This window comes from Zonotrichia leucophrys, chromosome 4, assembly GCF_028769735.1.
Source record: "Zonotrichia leucophrys gambelii isolate GWCS_2022_RI chromosome 4, RI_Zleu_2.0, whole genome shotgun sequence".
NCBI classification, from domain to species: domain Eukaryota; kingdom Metazoa; phylum Chordata; class Aves; order Passeriformes; family Passerellidae; genus Zonotrichia; species Zonotrichia leucophrys.
The window spans coordinates 5638427-5659378 of record NC_088173.1 but is presented as its reverse complement, the minus strand read 5'-3'; the positions used below and the strand labels follow the sequence as shown (position 1 = coordinate 5659378).

Genomic DNA, 20952 nt, shown 5'->3' with positions numbered 1-20952 from the left:
CCCCCGCCGCGCCCCTCGCTCCACATCCACCTCGCTCAGCTGCGTACGAGAGGGAGGGCGGGAGTCGGGGAGTCCGCTCTGCACATAACCACGGCTGAGCAGCTCTGCCGGCTCGCCGCCGGAACCGCTGCCCCTCATCTCTGCCCCTCAGCAAGGCCACCGGGCTGCGCACTCCTGGCAGGGCCCCGCTCACCCCGCCCGGCCCCGGCCCTGGCACTGCCCGCCCCGTCACGGGTCCCGCCCGCCGCGGCTGCCGGAGACACCGGGCGACCTTGCCCGGGGCTTCCCCCGCCCGCCCCCAGCGCCGGGCAGCGGCCCAGGGCTCGGCGCGTTCCATTCCCCCCGCGTCACGGGGTGGGGGGCGCATCGGAAGCCCTTCTCTCGCTCCAGAGGCCGGACACACACCGCCATAGTGCCGCTGCCCGGTTAGGCGCGGTGACCCGACAAGCCTCAGCCCGGGGGACAGGGAGATAGCGGCGGGACGCCTCGGGACAGGGAGGCGCGGGGGGAGGGCGGAGTTGGTAGGTTCCGGAGGGGGCCGGCGAGTGCGGAGCGCGGGCGCCGCGGCTGTCAGTGAGCAGCGGCGGCGCCAGCAGGGACGGGCGCAGCCGGAGAGAGCCGCCGCCTCGGGCTGCTGGAGGAGCCGCCGCCGTCGGGACCCGCCGCCCTCACCCCGGGCCTCGCAGCGGCGCAGGGCGCGCTCCGGCGGGCGGCAGGTGCAGGGCGCGCCGCCGGAGGGAGGCGGCCGCGCCACCGCCCTGGCGATGCCGACGGTGCAGAAAACGGTGTCCGAGATCCGCTCCCGCGCAGAGGGTAAGAGCCGCCCGCCTCTCCCCGCCGGCAGGGAGCGACGGGGGAGCCCGGCCGGCGTTCCGGCGCGGAGCCGCGGCGGGGTCTGCGCCGCCTGGCCGGGAGGGGGCGGTGGGAGCCGGTGTCGCGCCGCCGCCGCGCTCCTCACCCCCGTCTCCGGTCGTGCCGTGCGCCCCCGGTGGGGCTGCGGCGGCAGCGACCCCAGCCTGGGGCGGGAGCGCTGCCGGTGCTCTCGGGAGGCCTCGTATTTATGGTTGTCTACATCCGGTCAGCCCCGCGCAGCGTTTTGCCCCTCAGCGATGGCAGCGGTGGTTTCGTTTTCCCCGGGGTGTGTGGCTGCTCGGCCCGCCGGCCCCAGGCGGCAGCGGGGGCACAGGGCCTGGGGTCCTCGGCCCGGGAATAATCCGGAATCCCTCTTTTGTGTGTGACATGTACGTGTGCGCTGACCATCAGAAACAAGCGTTTCTGATACACGGCTCGTGCCAGGAGGCTTCGGACAGCGCTGAAGTCTCGTGCCTAAGTGGATTTATTTAACCCCAGGTAACGTGACAGCAGCTGCTTTGTGAAAAGAATCGTTCCTGTGGAATTACATTACTATAAGGTGTATTTTATGCAAAAGTAACATTTGAAATCGTGGACCCCGAAGCAGCGGTATGTTGGGGCTGCCTGTGATTTTTGGTTGCTGTAGGTAACAATAACAATGTCCCGGTAATGGCATAAGAAGTATTGAGGCAGTTCTGCTGGATTTATCCCCTTGTCTGAAAGCTTCCTTGCTTAAACCGTATATCCAGTTGATTTTTTTGTTTGTTTGCTTGTTTTGTTGTGCTTTGTTTGGTATAGGTAGGCAGAAACTTCCTCCCTGTCTCTTTCTGCCTTCTTCCAAACAAAGAATATTTTATTTAACTTTTGTGCAAGGAAGAGCACAAAGAATCATAGATTAGAAGTGGGCTGTTAGATGGATGTTCTTTTGCAGTTTTACCATGTTTATGCCTTCCTCCATCAAAAGTAGGTTTGTAGGAGTTCTGCCTCTGCCTAGGAAATGTTAGTGGCAAAGAAATAGAAGGATGCATCTTTCTAAGAAGAAAGGGAGAAAGTACATCCTTTCAGGAACACTTCTGAAATGTGTTTACAGCCAGAGCAGCAGTCCTGTATACTCAGTGATTAGTAGTTGCACATAATGAGACTAGTTAAACGTCCAATTTTTCAGTGCTTAATTTCAATTCCTTTTCACTTACCCTTGTTCCAGACAATTGGTTTCACTGCAAGCTGAGGATTGCATAAATAAATTGGGAAGATGGATGCTCTCTTTAAAATTATCTAATTCCAGAACTCTTAATGGTTATTAATGGAATAAATGTGGTGTTTCCTAAAGGTAACTGGCTATCTAAGATTTACAATTGCAATAAAAGGAAAAAAAGAAAAAGTCTGGTTTATTTTTCAAGGTTGAATGACTGTAAAGCAGTTAAATACTGGGTTTAAGAAGCTTACCAAAACTACTTTCTTTAGGACTGACAGTAGGTATAAACCATCTTTTAAGAAACTTTTGCAAAATGCCATGATAGTTTTTTCATTATACCAGTTGAGTTGATTCTATATGACTCATACTGTACTTTACCATATATATAGTACTACTCAAAAAATTTTGAAATCTGTTTTCTTATTCTTATATTAATGTAACACTTAGTAATTAATTTGATCTATAGTTAGTCTTTGCTTAGATATAATTCACAGTGAAACCAACATCAATTAGTCTCTTTTTTTTCTTTTTGGGATGAGTGATTCCAAGTCCAGTTACGCCATGCATTTAGACTACATAGTTGCCATTTCTAAATAGCTCTTTATAAATGCTACTGTTTTCTAAAACAGAGAACTTTTTTCTTTTTTTTTTCTAAAACAGAGTGTTTTCTAAAACACTCTGCTGTGTATTTGACAGGGACATAAAGGAACCGTCAAACCCTAGTTCTGGCACCAGCCCAAGTCGCTTAGATAAGCACTATGCCAAGTGATGATAAAGCTTCTTTCAGAGAACTCTGCCAAAGTCTTACCCCAGTGCAGAGTTGTTACTGGCAGGGTCCCTCTGTGTTCTTGGAACACTGGAAATGCTGTAATCACAAACAACAGCTTCCATGACTTCTGTCATAGTGTGGACCATTCCTTAGCCTAAGACTTGTGGGGGTCTGACAGACAGGATTACTTGCCTTATTCTAGAATTTTTGTATTGTATCTTTGGGCTTAAAATCTGACTTTTCTCTCCTGTCACTGCAGCAACTAATTCCTACTTCAGAGACCTTTTCCATGGATCATGAACTACCTTACCAGGCTGGCCTGCCTTGAACACCATCTCAGAAAGAACTAAGCTCTCTCTCTCTCACACGAAGAGATAGTGATAATGTTATTAGAAAAAATCAAATGTTTTGCTCAGATGAAACAAACTGAATCAGAACTGTCAGAAGAATGTGCACATGTAGCATTCCCAAGAAGTGGTCCACAGTTGCACAGAAGAATTGACACTACAGTCTGTAAATGATTGCAAAATAAAAATTATAGGTGTTTTAAGGTCTGTCAGCCAACATGCTACCTGCATAGAGAAAAGAATTTGAGCAAAAAGGAACTACTGATTTTGTGCCATTCTTCCAAACCTCTGAAAATTCTTCCTGGCTGATGAAGGATAACGAAACATGTTTTAATAGGTTTAATAGGTTTAACCATGTTTTAATAGGTTTTTGTGTCTGTTTTGTCCTGTTGCAAGAAGTAGGTGTTGCTTACCATTCTGAAGTGGGATGTGTATCAATTCTCTCTCAAGGCACAGAAGATCTGGCCCTCTTAAACAAATACAGGAAATTGGTGTCATGTATTCTGCAATTGCAAAACACAAGGGGAATTTTTTAGTAGTGTGGCCTACATAAAGCTTTATTAAATACAGTAACTAACTGTGGTTATTTTAGCTATATATAGCTTCACAGTTAATATATGCATCTATTAAATAATATGAAATTGGATCATTCAAGTAATTCTGTTTCTTTTGAGAGGTTCTGGGAAAGTGGAATTGTTCTTCTCAAGTCTTATTAGGGTTCTCTGAAGATTGAAGCATTAATCCCTTTCTTCTGTGTGTTGGTGAAGTTCAGTGAACTGAAATAGGTCATTGAGAAAGGACAGAGAGTTGAGATGCCATGATGCTGCCTACCAAAACTAGTAGGTAATAACTAGTTGTTGTTAGTGTTCTTGTACAAAATCTAGGTGAAGCTGAACTGGGGTAAAATGAGACATCTTTCACATGAAGAATATATTTTGAAATTCTGTAGTGGTCATCAGATTGTCTTCAGCAGACTGTCAGTTTTTGTAGTGCCAGATGTAAGCTTAGGTATTTCTTCTTATGGTCTTTAGGACTATATAACATTTTACCAGATGTAGCGATCATTATAGTCACTTGTGTCTGGGGGTTATTTGTGCCGAGTGTGTTTTGATCCCAGTGTTTCACAACAGGGAAAAATCTTGGTTTAGTTCTAGACAGGCTTGGCCATCTCAGTGGTACCGGCAGGTTCAAGCAGGTAATTTAAATTTCCTTGTGTGCTCTGAATCCTCAGGAGAACAGACTGATGGGTCAGGTTCCCAGTGCCTATCCTGTCACTGAAACTCTGTCATGGCTTTGCAACAAATAATTCTGAAGGCACTTTCTTTTTCATAGTGATTCCATCTTTGAACTGTACCACGTGCTTCAGAAATATGAGCTAGCAAACAGACTATTCTGGCATTGGCTGGGATAGACTTCGTTTTCCTCCTAGCAGCAGATACAATGCTGTATTTTGGATTTAGGCTGAGAATAATGCTGATAACACACTGATGTTTCAGCTGTTTCTGAGCAGCACTTACACTAAATCAAGGACTTGTCATCATCTCATGCTGCCCTGCTAGGGAGGAGGCTGGGAGTTCAGAAGGTAAAGGAGGGGACACAGCCAGAGCAGCTGCCTGCCATGACCAAAGGGATATCCCAGACCTTTTGGTTTTATGCTGAACAGCAAAACCAGGGAGAGCTGGCCGGGGGCTGGCAGCCTGCTGCTCAGGGACTGGATGGACATTGGTCAGTGGTTGGTGAGCAATTGTGCATTACTTGTTTTGTATGGTTTTTTATCATTATTTTCCCTTATTTTTCTCTCCTATTATGCTGTTTTTATCTCAGCTCATGAGTTTTACCTTTTTTTCTGATTCTCTGCCTCAGCACTTGGGGTAGGCAAGTGAGTGACTGTGTGGTGTTTACCTGGCTCCCAGGTTAAACCACAGCACTTAGTTGTGTAAGAGGTTCTTGGCTACAGCATCAGCTTTCAAAGGTTTTGAAAGCTCTACTTAGAGAATAAAAAAGATTTATTTTTTTTTTACAATGAAGAAGGGTGTATTAAAAGCCTTTTGGCAATTTGGTTGAGGGTTTTCTTTCCTTCCCTTTATTTCCATATTGTAGTATATGTGTATGTAACATTACAAACTTGTAGTGAAAATGAGACTGTTTGAAGGAATGAAAGCTGAAAGTCTTAAACTGCCCTACCTAGAGGAAAAATTAGGGGTATGGAATTTACTGTTGTTGTTTAACTAATATAGAAACTTTTTAATCAAGACTGGATTAGGAGGAGTCCCTGCAAATATTGAGTATTTCAAGAGAGATGCTTCTTCCAAATTTATTATTGGAATCAAAATATGGACTTCAACGGGTGCTCTTGTTGAAAGAAGCTCTAATTGGTTTGACAAGTGTTTGTTTGTTTCATTGGTTACTTATTTATTAGCAATTTGTTGTTATTGAAGATGTTATGGGTTTTTTTGCTGGGTTAGGCTGCCAAACACTCCTGGAGTGTTTTGTTGGCACCTGTAAAGTCTGTTAGGCTGGCTGTCCTTCCTCTGAAGAGACTTCTTGAGACAAATACTGATGATTGAATGTGTGTGCCTTTCATTGGGTAAGGAAGGAAATAGAAAAATTGCAGAGGTGAATGTAGTAGTGGGGGGTTCCTGTATCATAACAGAGTCTGTGAATTTTGAATAGGAAATGGGATGAAATAAAAAGCTTCTGCTGAGCCTTTTCTCAATGTGTGGAGACTTGACCTTGCAAAGTAGTGTCTGAAATGTATTTTGAATTGGTAAGAGGCAGTGTACTGGCCCAGTGGACTGGATAATGGCTTGGGTTTTGCCTAACACCTTTGCAAGCATTTATGAAACGTGCTAGAAATAAGCATTAAGTTTTCATGTACAGCCCTAATTATCCTTGACATACTATACATTCTGATGTATTCAGTTGCATTATAATATATTTTAAGTGTCATTTTCTTGTTCTCATACAGAATGAACAGTGTATATTTAACAAGAAACTGTATACACACAGTATTGGTAGCAATCATCATTAAGACTTATGGTGAGTGATTTATCCTGTACCTGTTGGTACTTTACAAGCTCCAGCCTGAAGACTGCTTGGGCCTGTTGTCAGCAGTGTAGTGGCTGACTGGTTGACAAAACATTGGTGAAAAGCCTTTGGAGGGAAGAATACATTGGTGTCCCTTTTTCCAGATGAAAGTTGGGATGCAGGCTGGCACAAGATTCTTCACAGAAGAATATACAGAAAGCTCAACTTTCACTGGCTAGTGGAGGCAGTGCTAGGATGTCAATGAGTCTAATAAAACTATTTCAAGTTAAGCACACACAGAATGAAGAATATACTGATGCCACTTCTCTGGCTAGTGTCACCAAGAAAATCTGGACCAAGTGAAGGAATCTCATTAACCAGTGAGACCAACCAGTTAAGATTAACTAGCTTAATGGCCTTGGTTTCCAATGATCACATCCTTCCAGCTCAAGATTGGTCCATCACAATGAGCACAAAATCAAGCCAAGGTGACAGAAGGACTGGGTGAAGCAAAGAATTTGCTTTGCTGTCCCACACAATATCCTTGTCTCTAGAGACACATGGATTTGATGAATGGACCACCCACTGGATAAAGAAATGGCTGAATGGTTGCATTCCAAGAATTGCAGTCAACAGCTCAGTGGAAAGCAGTGACAGTTGGCATTCCTTAGGGGTCAGTATGGGAGCTGACTTTTTTCACATTTTGTCAGTGATTTAACAGTGAGATTGAGTGACCCCTCAGCAAGTGTGCTAACAATGCCAGGCTGTGTGATGTGGCTGACATGCTGGAGGGAAGGGATGTCATCCAGAGGGACCTTGACAGTCTTTAGAGGTGGCCTGTGTGAACCTCATGAAGTTCAACAAGGCCAAGTGCAAGGTCCTGCACCTGGGGCAGGGCAATCTCAAGCACAAATACAGGCTGTGTATGGACTGACAGTAGCCCTGAGGAGAAGGACTTGATGGTATTGGTGGACAAGAGGCTTCACAGGATTTGACAATGTGCATTTGGAACCCTGACAGCCAGCCACATCCTGGGCTGCATGGGAAGAGGTGTGACCAGCTGGTGCAGGTGTCAGCACCTCGATGGGCAGATGGGTGCTTCTGCCCATCTTCTCTGCTCTTGTGAGACCCCACCTGGAGTACTGAATCCAGTTCTGGGGCCCCCAGCATAAGAAAGACATGGACCTATTGAAGCAAGTCCAGAGGAGGGCCACTAAGTTAATCACAGGGCTGGAACACGTGTGTGAAGACAGGCTGAGGGAGTTCAGCCTGAAGGAGAGAAGGCCCAGAGGAGACCTTCTAGCAGCCTTGCAGTGTCTAAAGGAGGCCTGCAAGAAGGTTATAGAGGAACTTTTAACAAGGGCATTTATTGATAGGACAAGGAGAATGACATTAAGGAGGGTAGGTTTAGATTAGGTATTAGGAAGAAGGTCTTTACTATAAACATGGTAAGGCATTGAACAAGTTGCCTGGAGAGGTTGCAGACTCCCCATCCCTGGAAGTGTTCAAGACCAGGCTGGATGGTGTTCTGAGAAACCTGATTGACTGGAAGGTTCTCTGCCAATGACAGGAGGGTTGGAACTACATGATCTCTAAGGTTCCTTCCAAACCAAACCATTCTGTGAATTAGCAAGGAGTCCCTGACAAAGCTCGCATTTAAAAAGGTGAACCTACAAGAGGTCAAAGCAGCAGCAGGTGGCTGTAGAGGAGTAGAGAGAGAGATTTAGGTGGCAAAGTCACGGCCTACCTGGGGTTTAACCTGGTGAGTGCCTTATAGATGCCATTCTTGTTCTCCTTGAGATGTAACAGCAGGAAGATGATGACAGAGAAGGGTGGTGCCTCTAGGCTACATGCCACAGGGAACCTGGAAACAAAAGACAGAATAGGATGCAGTAAACAGTGTCTTCTCCCCTTTGGTCTCTACTGGTAAGATCAGCTTTCAGGAACTCCAGGTTCCTGATGCCAGTTGGAAAGTCCAAAACAAAAAAGACTTACCTTGGTGGAGAATGATCAGTTTAGGGAACAGTGAAACAAACTGGCAATACAAGAGTCCATGAACCTAATAAGATGCAATCACGAATGCAGAGGGAGCTGGCAGGTCTCACAGTTATGCCACTCTCAGTGATCTTTGCAAGGTAAGGATGGTCTGTGGGGAGTGTAGGTTTTTAATGAGCATCCTGAATATATAAAAATGACTTTTTTGTTTTTTCAGGGGTCATTACCTCTGAGAAATGCAAATACACTGTGTTCACATCCACAATAAATGTCCTTTTTGTCTCATGAAGTGCTTTGAATTTTGTGTAAGTAAATCTATTTATATGGAAAATCATGCTGTGTTTTTACAGGCTATGAGAAGACAGAGGATGTTTCAGAGAAAACTTCCCTAGCTGATCAAGAGGAAGTGAGAACTATATTCATCAATCAGCCCCAGCTAACCAAATTCTGCAATAATCATGTCAGGTATTAACAAAAATACCAGAGCATTGCATGCTGAATAGCAAAATTGAAAAGGTTTCATTAATTCTACTTCTGTCATTTCTCCTGGCCACCAATGACAGTCTTAGACACTGGAGGGAGGAATGAAGTGAGCTGAGGAGACAAATAAGCTGTTTCAGTTACAAACCTGACCTCCTGAATTTTTAAGAATTGAATGGGGAAGATACAGCTGGTTTACAGCTGTACCATCAATGTGTCCCTAGAGGATGGATTTGTTCTTCAGGTTTCAGTTGAGTTCATCTTTGAACCTATTCCTGGCAGCTGAATGCTGTACCTGAGCACAGCATTGTTTGTGCTTTGGAAACACTTGGCTTTTTCAGTCAGCCAGTTACAAAGATGCTGTGGTTGCCTGTGAGACTAGTTTTCAGTTTCAGGCTTTAGGGACTTTGTTGACGGTTTTTTGTTTGCTTTTGATGAATTTTAAGTCATACAGTAAACACTCATAAGTAATGTGTGTTTAGATTTGATAACAGCCTCACTTCTGTTGTTAAAATTCAAAGGAAATGAACAGCAGAGATACCTCTGTCCCAAGTAGGTGTATTTTCTGAAGGTAGCTTTGAAAATGTGCAGAAATTTTGTAGACATTGAGAATAATGGAGGGGGGGCGGATTTCCATGGCCTTGAGAAACTTTAGATGCTGTTTCTTGGTGTATAGAACTTCTCCTCCTGTCTTGTGCTTGGTTACAGAGTAGAGGGCTTTTGCAGGATACATTCATTCCCCCCTTGACAGTTTTATGCAAGGTCAAAGTAAATATGACTGACTTCAAAATAAGTTAAAATATTCTTACAGGCCTTTTGCTTTAATTTTTTTTTTCCATGATTGTTTTTACATATATTGTTTTAGAACCATAGAGGGTGGTGGTCTGTTCTTAAATAGATGTAAAAGGCTGACAGAGAGATGGGAGCTCAAACATTTTTTGAGGACTGCTTAGCAGAGATTGTTTTGCTAGGATTGCTAGGATAAATTTGATTATCTTCTTCCAGGCTAGCAAAAGCACACTTAATATCCAGTATTTATCAGTTTAGAATCAAAAAGCAAACTGTTTTGTTTGAAAGCCTCTATAACTAAAAGGGAAAGAATACATTTGAAGAAGTTTTTGTTCTGTAATAATAGCATGTGTTTTTGTCTCTTCCTCTCAGCACTGCAAAGTACAACATAATCACATTCCTGCCAAGGTTCCTTTATTCCCAGTTCAGAAGAGCTGCTAATGCATTTTTTCTTTTTATTGCATTGCTTCAGGTAAGATCAACAATAGGATCCTAATGTTTTAAACTTGTTAAGAGACCATTAATATTATAGACAGAGATACTGAGATACTTGAGATTGCTCTACTGTTCTTTCCAAGCTAGCTGGCCTATCAGAACAGCTGTATCATGTAGACATATCTTTAATAAAATGCTTGGGTTTGTGGCTTTCTTGCTCCCTGAAGATAACAAAATGCACAGAAATATTTTTCTGTAAAACAGGTTAAGTATAGCTGAAATGCTGTTAAAAAGACTTGTGAGAAGAAAATTCCATTTAAAAATATCTGGCATATACAGAAAACTGTTACTTGTAGTGCATTTCTTCTAGAGGGTAATGTCTAAAAACATACTGAGCTATATGAACAAAAATCTAAATTGGAAAGTTTAGTTATATTTTATAAATGCCTATTTTAATTCAGTTTGAAACAGAAAAGGAAGGTGAATATTCTGCAAACACTGAAACCTTTGGAAATAGTACCATTGAACACTGTACTGCTTAAAGTGCAGATGTTCTTTTATTGTATCAGCTGCTTCTGAATTGAAGACTATAAAGCTTTCTTGGAAATAATTAACACTGAGTCTAAGAAGTGAATTCACATGTCTTTATTTGCACAGAAAGTACTGCTTCTTGCATTAAAAATTTTTTCAACCAGCAATGCAAAATATTTTTTCTCCTTTTTTTTAATAGCAAATACCTGATGTATCACCAACAGGACGCTACACAACATTGGTCCCTCTCTTATTTATTTTAGCTGTAGCTGCAGTGAAGGAGATAATAGAGGATATTGTAAGTATTTAATAGCAATAGTTTGTAAATAGCTATCATATTTTTCATTTATAATATTACAAAAATGTTTCTTGGTTGTCAAATCCAGATCCAAGCATTTGATGCACCTCTTTATTTCTAATGTCACTTGCATAAAAACTTTAGTTTCACTGTTGTGACTTTTCATGGTTTTTTTAAACAAATGGGGAATAGGCCATTTCAGTTTTTTTCCTGTTGCTCCAGTCCAGTACAATTAACTGTTTGCATTTCCTAAATGTTATGATTTTCCTGGTGGTAAATGTGATCTGCTGACTCCTGATGGCCAGGAACAGACATAGGTCCTTGTTAGGCACCTATGCTAGGCTTTCCTAGGCTCTTTCTAGTCCCTGTCTGTGGTAGTGGTTGTTTTGCTTTCTTCTGGCATTGAAAGAAAATTTTAAAAGAGGTGGGACATTGTCAACACAGAGGCATATATTCTGATTTATTTTATTTTGAGGGAAAGAAAGGAATTTCAGTCTCTGTTTCACTTCATACAAAAGATGTTGGGGTTTTCTGAGTACCTTTTTGCACTCTCTTCACTAAAACTGTATGATAGAAACCTGTCTCTCTAACTTGCTTAAAATAATTTAGTCTTTTAATTGATGCCTTTTGTATCTAAGGAATTAAAGTAATCTTAATTATTTACCAAATCACTCTATATAGTAAGAATTTATTTATCTGCTGTTGTTTTATTTTAGTTCTGCAGGTATGTTAGGGGGACAAGACATTAGATATGTCATGATACCGCAGTGTCTTGTCCACTAGAGGAGTAGTGTTCCTGTTTGTGGGCTCTTCTCTTTGAGTTTTGGAAAGGGTTGCAGGTAGTGTAGTCTTTCCTTGCACACAAATAGTAAGCTGCCTGGGAGCTCCAGATTTATTGTGTTTGAGCAGAATTACAATGCATATGCAGAAACATGACCAAGGGGAAGAGTGTTGAGCTGCAAAGGAGGTTTGGGATGGAGAGTGCTTGGTCCCATGTGGCCTTTATTGATTGGTTTTCTCCTCAGTTACCTCTGTGAATGGATGATAGGCAAGATATTGGCTCCCTAGGTTGTATGAAGCTCCTGGATCACAGAGTTAAGGGGTCCTGCAAGACACAATGAGGTTTATGTTAAATATTTTTCTTCTATTTGGCATTTCTAGCTTTTTCTGCCTTACAGTCAGGTTCTCCTTAAATGCCTTTGTTGCTTTCTCTTTACATAAACAAAACCCCTTGTAAAAAAAAGCCATAAAATCAATTCATGTTCTTCTAGATATTTTTAACCATTCTGCTGATAATGCTTACAGACTTACACCATCTGTCAGTGTCTAGGCAAATATAAAACTGAAGCTGCTGCTACTGTACAAAGTGTCCTTTTTAAAATTACCTCATCCAGTCGCTTTTCTTTTGTTATTTATTTCTACCATTTGCTCTTTGTAACTTGAAGTGTACAGTTTGGTGTGGCAGGGGAGAAAGACAGGGATCAGGTATGGTGGGTTTTGCATATACCAGCTAAATAAAGTTCTCATTACCAAATGCTACAGAGATACTAAAACCAACACAGCTGTACCATTTTCTTGCTGAGAAAGCTGACCACTTTTTGCGTAGTAAAATATTCAAAGTGTTTTCCCTTAACCATTAATTTTCATTATGTCTCAGTTTTTTTACACAGTGAAATAGCTAGGAGCTCCATAAATGGTGATCTTCATCTAATATTAAAGCTTTTGGATGGGAACCTTGTATACTGATAATAACAAATACGCTTGTCAAAATAATACTTTTAGCTCAACAACCAAATGTTTCTCTTTCTGGAATGAAATACCAAGTAGAAAAAGATGTTAGCAGAAGATACTATTCATACACAGCATGTGTTTTCCATATATTCTTCAAAGGTGCTAGCAGGATTTGTGACATGCAGTGTTAGATTGTCAGCTGGTTCCAATAATTTTCACCTGTCACACCTCAGAAAGCACTGAATATTCACCTTTTCAAAATGGAGGAGATTCACCCTGTGGGCAAATAGACATCTGCTATGGTCAAGTTAGGCTTTCCCTTTGATCAAAGGTTATTTATCTGTACAGTCAGACATCTTTTTGAAAGGAGAATCTGCTGGTTATCTATGAAAATCTAGGAAAAATAATATTTCAATTTTGCAAAGTTTCGAGGTGACCTTTTAAGAGCTGCTAGCTCAGAGTCAAATCAACATTTTATTGGCAATAAATCACTCAAGTATCTTGACCTATTTTTCTTCCATTTTACAAGATTGCTTCTGATTTTGTTTGTATCACAAAGGCATGAATTCTGAACATCTGTTTGAAAAGTGTACCTAAACCAGTTAATTCTACTTAATTTTATAAAATGTGTTCCTGCTCAGGAAAAACTGAGTTCGTGAATCCTAAATAGTGTGTTTAAACTAGTACTCTCCTAAGCTTTTTGTTTGTGAGTTTGGTCATACCTTGAAAATGCTGGCTGTTAGTAGCTGTATCAAAAGATTACTGTCAAAAGATGTCTCACAGCTATATTAAAACTGAGGAGCCTCTTTGTCGGGGGTGTGCTGTTGATTTTTTATTTGTTTGTCTGTTACTGTTGTTGAAGTCTGCAGGCAGCTTTGTAGAAGTGGAGTCATTATGTTTACACAGTCATTGCCTGACTTCAGGTGTCTGTATGAGACCCTCAGATGAAGAATTGTTCAATGATTTTTGCTGTGGTGGAGTCATCTCCCAGTTCCAGGAAAGGACAAAGTTACAGCATTGAAATGCACCAGTTCCTTATGTAAGGAACTTGTCCAGATAGAGATTGCCCACATGAAAGGATATTTTAGTACAGTACAATTAGCCTGGAACTGGATGTGACTTTCCTGCATAACTATGCAAGTAATTAATAGTCCTGTTTAAATACTTGTGTGGTTTAGTGAATAGATGAGTAGGAGGGGCTAATAGATGGGTTTTTTGTTAGAAGTATGAAAGCTTTATCTTATCAACAAAAGTCTTTAACCACTCTGCTTTTTTTAATTTAGAAAAGACATAAAGCTGATAATGCGGTGAACAAGAAACAAACTCAAGGTAAGAAATCTTTTAATCTTTTTAGGGGGGTTGTTGAATTTTTGCACATGGTAGTAATACAACTCAAACTGCTGACATAATTGAGTGGGAAATCACATGTGCAGATTACTTCAAAATTTCTAAGGTAAACAGTTGAACTAATAATTTGCAGTGATGTTATCCCTACAAAATAGAATATGTTCTAGATTAAGGTTGTGAGGTTGCTAAGAAAGTTGAGCATTTATTCATTTAGCACAGGTGATGATATCACTATTAGAAGATTGTAATCACCTGTCTATTTAATGGACCTACATTATATTTGTACTCAGAAATGCAGACTTTTAATTATAATTTTTTTTCAGCCAGCAATAGGAAGGAAGCATCAAAAGAATAGAACTGTCTTTCTATGCTGCTTCAAAACTGTGGATAAACACTAATGGAGTTATTTTGGATTTGATTTGTTGGGGTTTTTTATTAAATCAATCCCTAACCAAAATATTGGCATGTAGTTTTTTTAATAGATTTTGGTAAAATATAAAACTGGGATTATTTTAGCTCAGAAATTGAGGGAGCTATTAGTATATCCTAAACATGTTTGTCAGGTAGTATGTCAAAATTTAGTTCCTGCTTTACTGCTCTTCAATTTTTCATGTTACTTGTTCTGAGGTAGATCTCTCTTGATGGAATCAATCCTGTTTTTATAAACAGGAGGAGGAATGAGTGTCATGTGAATTTGATTCCAGAGTATACAAAAAATACCACAAAGAGAAAAATCTTACATGGAATCCTTTTAAATATATAATAAAAATAACGATTATTTTTTTTAGGGAGAAATGTAGTCATCACTTAAAAATTTGTGTAGCACTGCTTAATACTGGAAACATAAATCTTAAAGCCTACTTAAATTGTATGTAAAATTTAGGGAGGCTTGGATGGCAGGATAGCTTAGGAAATTACTGAGCATGTAGAAATTACTGAGCTCAATAGCAGGTATGGAGAGATTAGGGTGAGGAAACAAAACTGTTGACTGAAATCACAGAAACAGAAATCTCCAGAGGCCTGGAGAAACAGATAATCTATAAGCAATACATAAAAAGCAAAGGAAGACTTAATATTGACATCCAAAATTCTTTCATCAACCACTCATAGCTTTTGAGATTACAAACAGTTTTGGTTGCAGTGAAATCTTAAAATGCCTTTTTAATTTTTCTTTTTGTCCACAGTATACAAAGTTTTAATAAAAGGCTTGTTTTACTCTATTTTCTGACTCTTCTTCTTGGTTACCTCTCATCAGGGTCTTTGGTAACTGTTCCTAGAATTCCTGAGTGTTCCATGTGTGCAGAAGAGTATCTGGGGAGTTAAATGTGTGATAAGGATAAATGAAATACTGCTCACACTGAGAAACACATTTCTTAAGCTCATGCAGGATTCACGCATCCTGACAAATCAATTTTTAAATATATTGTCAAGTACAATCTATTGTCATAGCAATAATTAAAAAGTTAATCAGTATGGTACTCTCTTACTTTGTTTTCGTGTATTCAGCAGTTCTGTGCCCCTGGAAAGCAGCCATGTGCATAGTACATTGTATGTGCAGCTCCACCTTTGGTTGCCTTTTAAACACAGAGAATTGTTAGTGAAATGACGTGAGCATGTGTAGATTCTGTATATGGGTCCCCATCCAACTTTCTGTTCCTTAATAATGATCTGTATCTCAGTCAGCTATTAGTAATTAACTTTCTAAAAGTTTACTATAAAAAAACCTTTTGCAAAAGATTTGAATGTATTAGGCTGCATTGGGGATCATTTTTTGTTGCCTCAGGCTGCGTACATGTGTGATACAGGAGGACACCATCAGATATTCTGACAGGATGAAATCTGCATTTCTGTAGTTTGGTGAAGCAGCCTTCTGTAGGGCAGATGGAAAATGCTTTTGAAAATTAGTTGTTTGAGAAAGCTGAAAAGTGGGAGATGCAAATGAAAAAGGCTGCAGAAGACTTTATGGTGCTAGTTCTCTAACCATTATATAAAAGGTGCATAACAACATCACTTCTCTTTTTGTTCTCATAAGAAAATGGATTTAACTGAATGTTAGTGTGTGTTAATTGTCCTTAAAAGCTCACCCGATCAAAGGTTAGGGTTGCAGTACTCTTGAGATTTCAGGTGGCTCAGCATGTTTTCATGAGTCTGACTCACCTGTTTTTGAGCTGATTTTAACCAGTTAAACCAGCAAGAAACAAATCCAGAAAGAAAAAATGGTGTCCTTCCATGGGGTGGATTAAACTGGCTCATCAAAGGGCCCAGCAAACCCTGGAGGCTGCATGCACAAAGCAGTGAGAGCAAGCACCTTGGCATGGGGTGATGGCAGGACAGGACCTTCCCTCTGCAGGCAGAATCCCCCTCTTACAGAGCCCCTGGCCACAGCTGGTGACATACTTATATTTCAGACCTGCAGAGCTCCAGTGGCAGTTATTAAACTGCAACTGTTTGTGAAAAGTAGTTGTCTGGACTGCTGCAAGGTATATTTTTAATTCTTGTCAATTCTTTCATCTAAATGGTGCCATGGCCCCATCAGTATTGCTGTATTGTAAGCTGTGTTGCTGACACAAGGGGATGGAAGTAGGTAATTGGCATCACAATTATCAAAGGTCTTGGATTCCTTAGGACAGTGTTACAACCAGTCATCATGCTGAATCTATAGTTTTACCAGTGGAGAGAAATTGTTTGTCAAAATAAAACTTTGTATAATGATCAGCTGGTTGGTGAGGCAGTCTTTAAAATATCTTGCTTGCTGTCAGAAAGGGAGACTGCCCCATCTACCATTGCCCTGAGCATATCAACACTAATAAATTTGGGGAAGGAAGGGGAAGACTTACTAAGCAGGTTAAGTAATGATTGCAGATATCATTAAGATTCACAAGAAGAGGAGTCAGTCTGGACAGAGCCTCCAAGAAGACTTAAATGTAAAGGCCATGTGTAGTCCCAGATTTTGATCCACTGTTTTGAAGTCAGCATACTCTTGTGTAAGAATTTGGTCGTGATTGGGAACTGAAGCTTCCTGATGGTTTGAAAGCCGGAAAACACAGTGAAAGGGTGCAATCAAAGTTATCTGAGTACTGATACGTAGCAATGTTTCTTTTTCTTTTTGCACGTCCTTTTTCAGTAACTGGGGCTAAAAAACCATTATCTTTGTTATTCTCTGAAAATACAATCTTGGCAATTAACTGGCAACAAGGCATGGGTTTTGTATCATAATAGTAACACGTAAAACTAGGATAGTGGAATGTGGTTAAAATATTAATTGTTACTACCAGGGAAAAACTATACTAAATACTACTCTAAATAGCATGGGGTATTTTCAGGATATTTGTGGAGGAGGTGACTGTAGGGATCCTTGAGTTCTCTGATATCCCAAAAACAACAGAGAAGATAAACTGTAGTGAGCCTCCTGGCACTTCTAATGAAAACTGAATATATTCCTCTCACAACCCCTGTCCCCCATAATTTCAAAACTCTTTAACTTCAGAACTTTTTATTCCAGTTACTGATTTATTTTGGAAAACACATTATCATAAAATCTATATCAGATTTATTTGATTCTCAAGTCCTGTAAAATCTTCTCATTGACTTTGTAATAAGATTCAATGGCACAAAAACTATTATCAAGGATACGTGCTGTATATTTGAAATGCTTGATCTGAATTCATAGAAACAAGGCACGCTTTAAAATATTATGTAAATCAGATGTGTCTGCATGGCTTTTCATAAGGAATATAGCATATACCTGTAAACTGCAGTTAGATTGTACGACTGGAAAATTCTTTATTTTTTTCCTTTTCTTTTAGTACTACGAAATGGTGCATGGGAGATTGTCCACTGGGAAAAGGTGTGTGTCTGTATTGGTCACTTTTAGAGCATAATGCATATTTAATATTTGTTTTATTTCTCCATGTAATTTTTAATGATAAAAATAACTGATATTATGGGAAATGTATAATCTCCTGCATTTTATTTTTTCTTTTTTGATATTTGTCTCTCAAAACGTACTTTGAAGTCAAGTCAGTTTTGATGGCATGAGTTCAAGCTGGTCAAGGTCAGTGGGACTAAGCTGAATAATATGATGGCTGAGGCAAAATCACTCACTTCCTTAGTATAATGTGGTTTGCCAAGGCAGAAACTTCTGTATGGAAACTAGTTACTTCCTGTATTTGTTGAACTTCATTGGCTTAAATCATGAGAACTTTAAAGGCATATGTGCAGTGATACCTCAAGCAAGGGACTCCTAAAGGTATCTTTCAAGAACTAAGAGTTATGCTATCATCTAGTCACTTCGTTTTAATGGTTTCCATATGTGAAAACTTGAAGAAAATTTGATCCACCATAATTTGGAGGCAAGGTTCAGATGAAATTGGCTTATACCTTTGAAGAAGCAAGGATATAGTGTGATGCAACAAAGCTGTGGTCTTGGGTCAGAATAATTTCTTCTTTAATTCAAATTCAGTCTTTCAGTAAAGTATTTTACAAAACCAGTAAAATTAATGACGTGCATAGAGAAGGCTATTAAAGATTAGGCTTATTTAGCTAATTAGGCTTACTAAAGATTAGATTTCCAAAGAGTTGCAGTAGCTTTTGGCAGAACTCCAGCTGTACAATCTAACTTCTCTAAGTGTGTGAGTTTCTAACAGTCTTGCTAGCAAATTCAGCAGGTAAATATTTACTGTGCTTAAAACAAGGGTATAATACATTTTGTTTGAGACCATTAACCAATTCCCAGTTTTCTTTCAGGTAGATGTTGGAGATATAGTTATAATAAAAGGCAAAGAGTATATACCTGCTGACACTGTACTGCTCTCATCAAGGTAGAGATGCCCACTGATACTTATAGTGTAGAGGCTGGTTTCTCTACCCTGCATTTATTTATTTATTTGTGATTGCTCCAAGGAAATAAAGAATAAACAAAAGAGCTGCTGTTCTGAAGTGTAGTCTTGTGTTCATTTGGTCATTTGTCATTTAAAGCAATGGGGTTTTTTTTTTCAACTGTGAAAATTGCAGTTTTGAAATTACACAGGCATTCAATTTACTCCTAAGAAAAATGTAGTATGTTAATTTTGTTGCTGAATATAATACAAAAAAGGCTGGTTCTCTGTCTAAAAATTGGACCTCAACTGCCATATTTAGCCATGTTGGCTTTTTCATATGTACCCAACAAATTTCATCCCATAAGTAAATTGAAATTGATGTATTGAAGGGAACAGAAATGGTTTCTAAATTATATAGTCTTCAGTTTGATAATTGAATCATGGAAAAAAGTGAACATGATATGTGAATCATCAAATTAGTACTTATCTGAACACTCACTTTATTATCTAATATATATATATTATGGATAATTTCATCAGTTGGAAGCAAGACTTAATTTTTAGTATGTCATGCTGTGACCCTTTTTACATGGACAATCACAGATTGTTTATCATCATTTCCTTGGACAGTTTTATTTAAGAAATCCACATCTTAAGTGGGAGATGCACGTTTTTCAACATCTATTTGATCAGGTCAACAGACAACATATTCTAAGAATCCATTTTAATGGATTTTACCTAAATGTGAATGTATTGTAATTTTTTTTTTTTTCTGGCACAAGCAGAAGTGTTATGTGTATGACTATGATTTAGGTATGAACCCTGTGTGACCCCACTGAAGTTAATTAATCTACTTATGCCTACAATTAATGAAGTTATGATCTTATGCATTTCTGTTGACAGACTGTGATGTACATTGTCTTCCATTATATCTCAAAATTAAGTGCAGCTGTTTCTAAAACACTTCTTATAAATTATTATCAAGTGTAAAGTAGATCCCAGAAAATACTGTAAATTTCCCTCATAGTCTATCTTCAGTGCAAGTGTTATTCATAACTTAGCTTGTATTGAGTGTCCTCTGTAAACCTTTTACTTCTGTACATTGAGAAGCATTTACAAATTCTCCACCAAGATCTTTCCTTCTCCAGCAAGAACTTTGCAGGCAATACACCAAGCAGCAAGGACACTTTTTCTATTGGCCTGATAATAGCTTCTGTCATGCTAACCATAGTGTCTTGCAGGTGGAAGAAATTACATCCTCTCTGAGCAGCTTCTTCATAATCTTCCTGACTAATCCCTTAAATTTTAGTCTGTTCCTAGATGTCTTCACGGTTTTGCCCTTTCAGATTTGGAGGACATTGCATCACAGTTGTGGTTTACACAGGAAAATACCAACTGCCTGAAAAGCCTACTTTGCAATCCTTGTACCCCTAAAGGAAGCCTGTATCATGAGTTGACAGTGAAAATAATAGTTAGCTGCTACAGGACTTGTTCAGGACTGTTTCCACTTTGTTAAACCCCTCTTTAGTGCCCTTGTTGGAACACACTATGTGTGTCCAACTATTACTCACATTGAATTTTCCTGTCAGCTTTTCTTCCAGGATCCAGTTTGCAGTGGGGACTCTTTGAATCACAATTGCTTTTCTAGGCCCAGTTCAGGCATTTCTTCCAGCTAAAACATCTTCCCTAGTTAAATTACTAAGATCCTGTTCTTGCCTTGTTTCCAGGAGAGAGCCCTGTACTACTACATGACCTCTAATTCTCCCTGCGTACTGGCACGTGCTCTCCTCCATCTCTTATCTTCATGTGGCCATGTTTCTTCTGGAAGACTCTCATCAATTTTGCTTTCAGGTCTTTATTGATGCCCAGCTACATTTTAGGTTCCAAAAGCAATGTGAGTCTGTGGGCCTGGTTTTAATTCACACTAATAATACTGGATTTTTTTTTTTACCAGCAATAGCAGTTTCTGGATAAAAAGAAGATCTTAATTATTTTAGGAAACTATAATCTCTTACAGTGAAGGACATAAACCTCTGAGATTTAAATCTGTATGGTTCTTTCTAGTTCAGTGTACACTGAAACTTGCGAAACTGGAAAAAATACAAAATAATTTTCAGCATGTCTACATAGAAAAGGTAGTTGTTACCTGGCTCTTCAGAAAAGCTGGTGAAAAATTGGTTGTTGTGGCTTTTATTTTCTTAATTGATGTATGGAGTGGCTGGAAACTTGGTGAGTTGAGAAATAAGCATAACACTTTTTTTTGTTTACCTACAATGTCAGTGTGTTCTGCGGCTTAAAGTTTGTGCCTTACAGTAAAATAAACCACTTGAGTAAAA

General features: G+C 39.9%; 1 protein-coding gene across 3 annotated transcripts in view; it reads left to right on the top strand.

Moving 5' to 3' along the window:
• Positions 1-578: 578 nt before the first annotated feature.
• Positions 579-20952, top strand: part of ATP8A1 (ATPase phospholipid transporting 8A1) — a 102791-nt gene continuing 82417 nt past the window's right edge. The window contains exons 1-7 of one of the 3 annotated variants that reach the window (XM_064710329.1): positions 579-813; positions 8536-8650; positions 9827-9926; positions 10620-10718; positions 13733-13778; positions 17603-17643; positions 18543-18616. In XM_064710329.1, coding sequence (XP_064566399.1) covers positions 765-813; positions 8536-8650; positions 9827-9926; positions 10620-10718; positions 13733-13778; positions 17603-17643; positions 18543-18616 — 524 coding nt within the window. In that variant the 5' untranslated portion in view covers positions 579-764. The remainder of the gene's footprint in view (positions 814-8535; positions 8651-9826; positions 9927-10619; positions 10719-13732; positions 13779-17602; positions 17644-18542; positions 18617-20952) is intronic. The other 2 variants (XM_064710328.1, XM_064710327.1) reach the window with 2 other exon arrangements.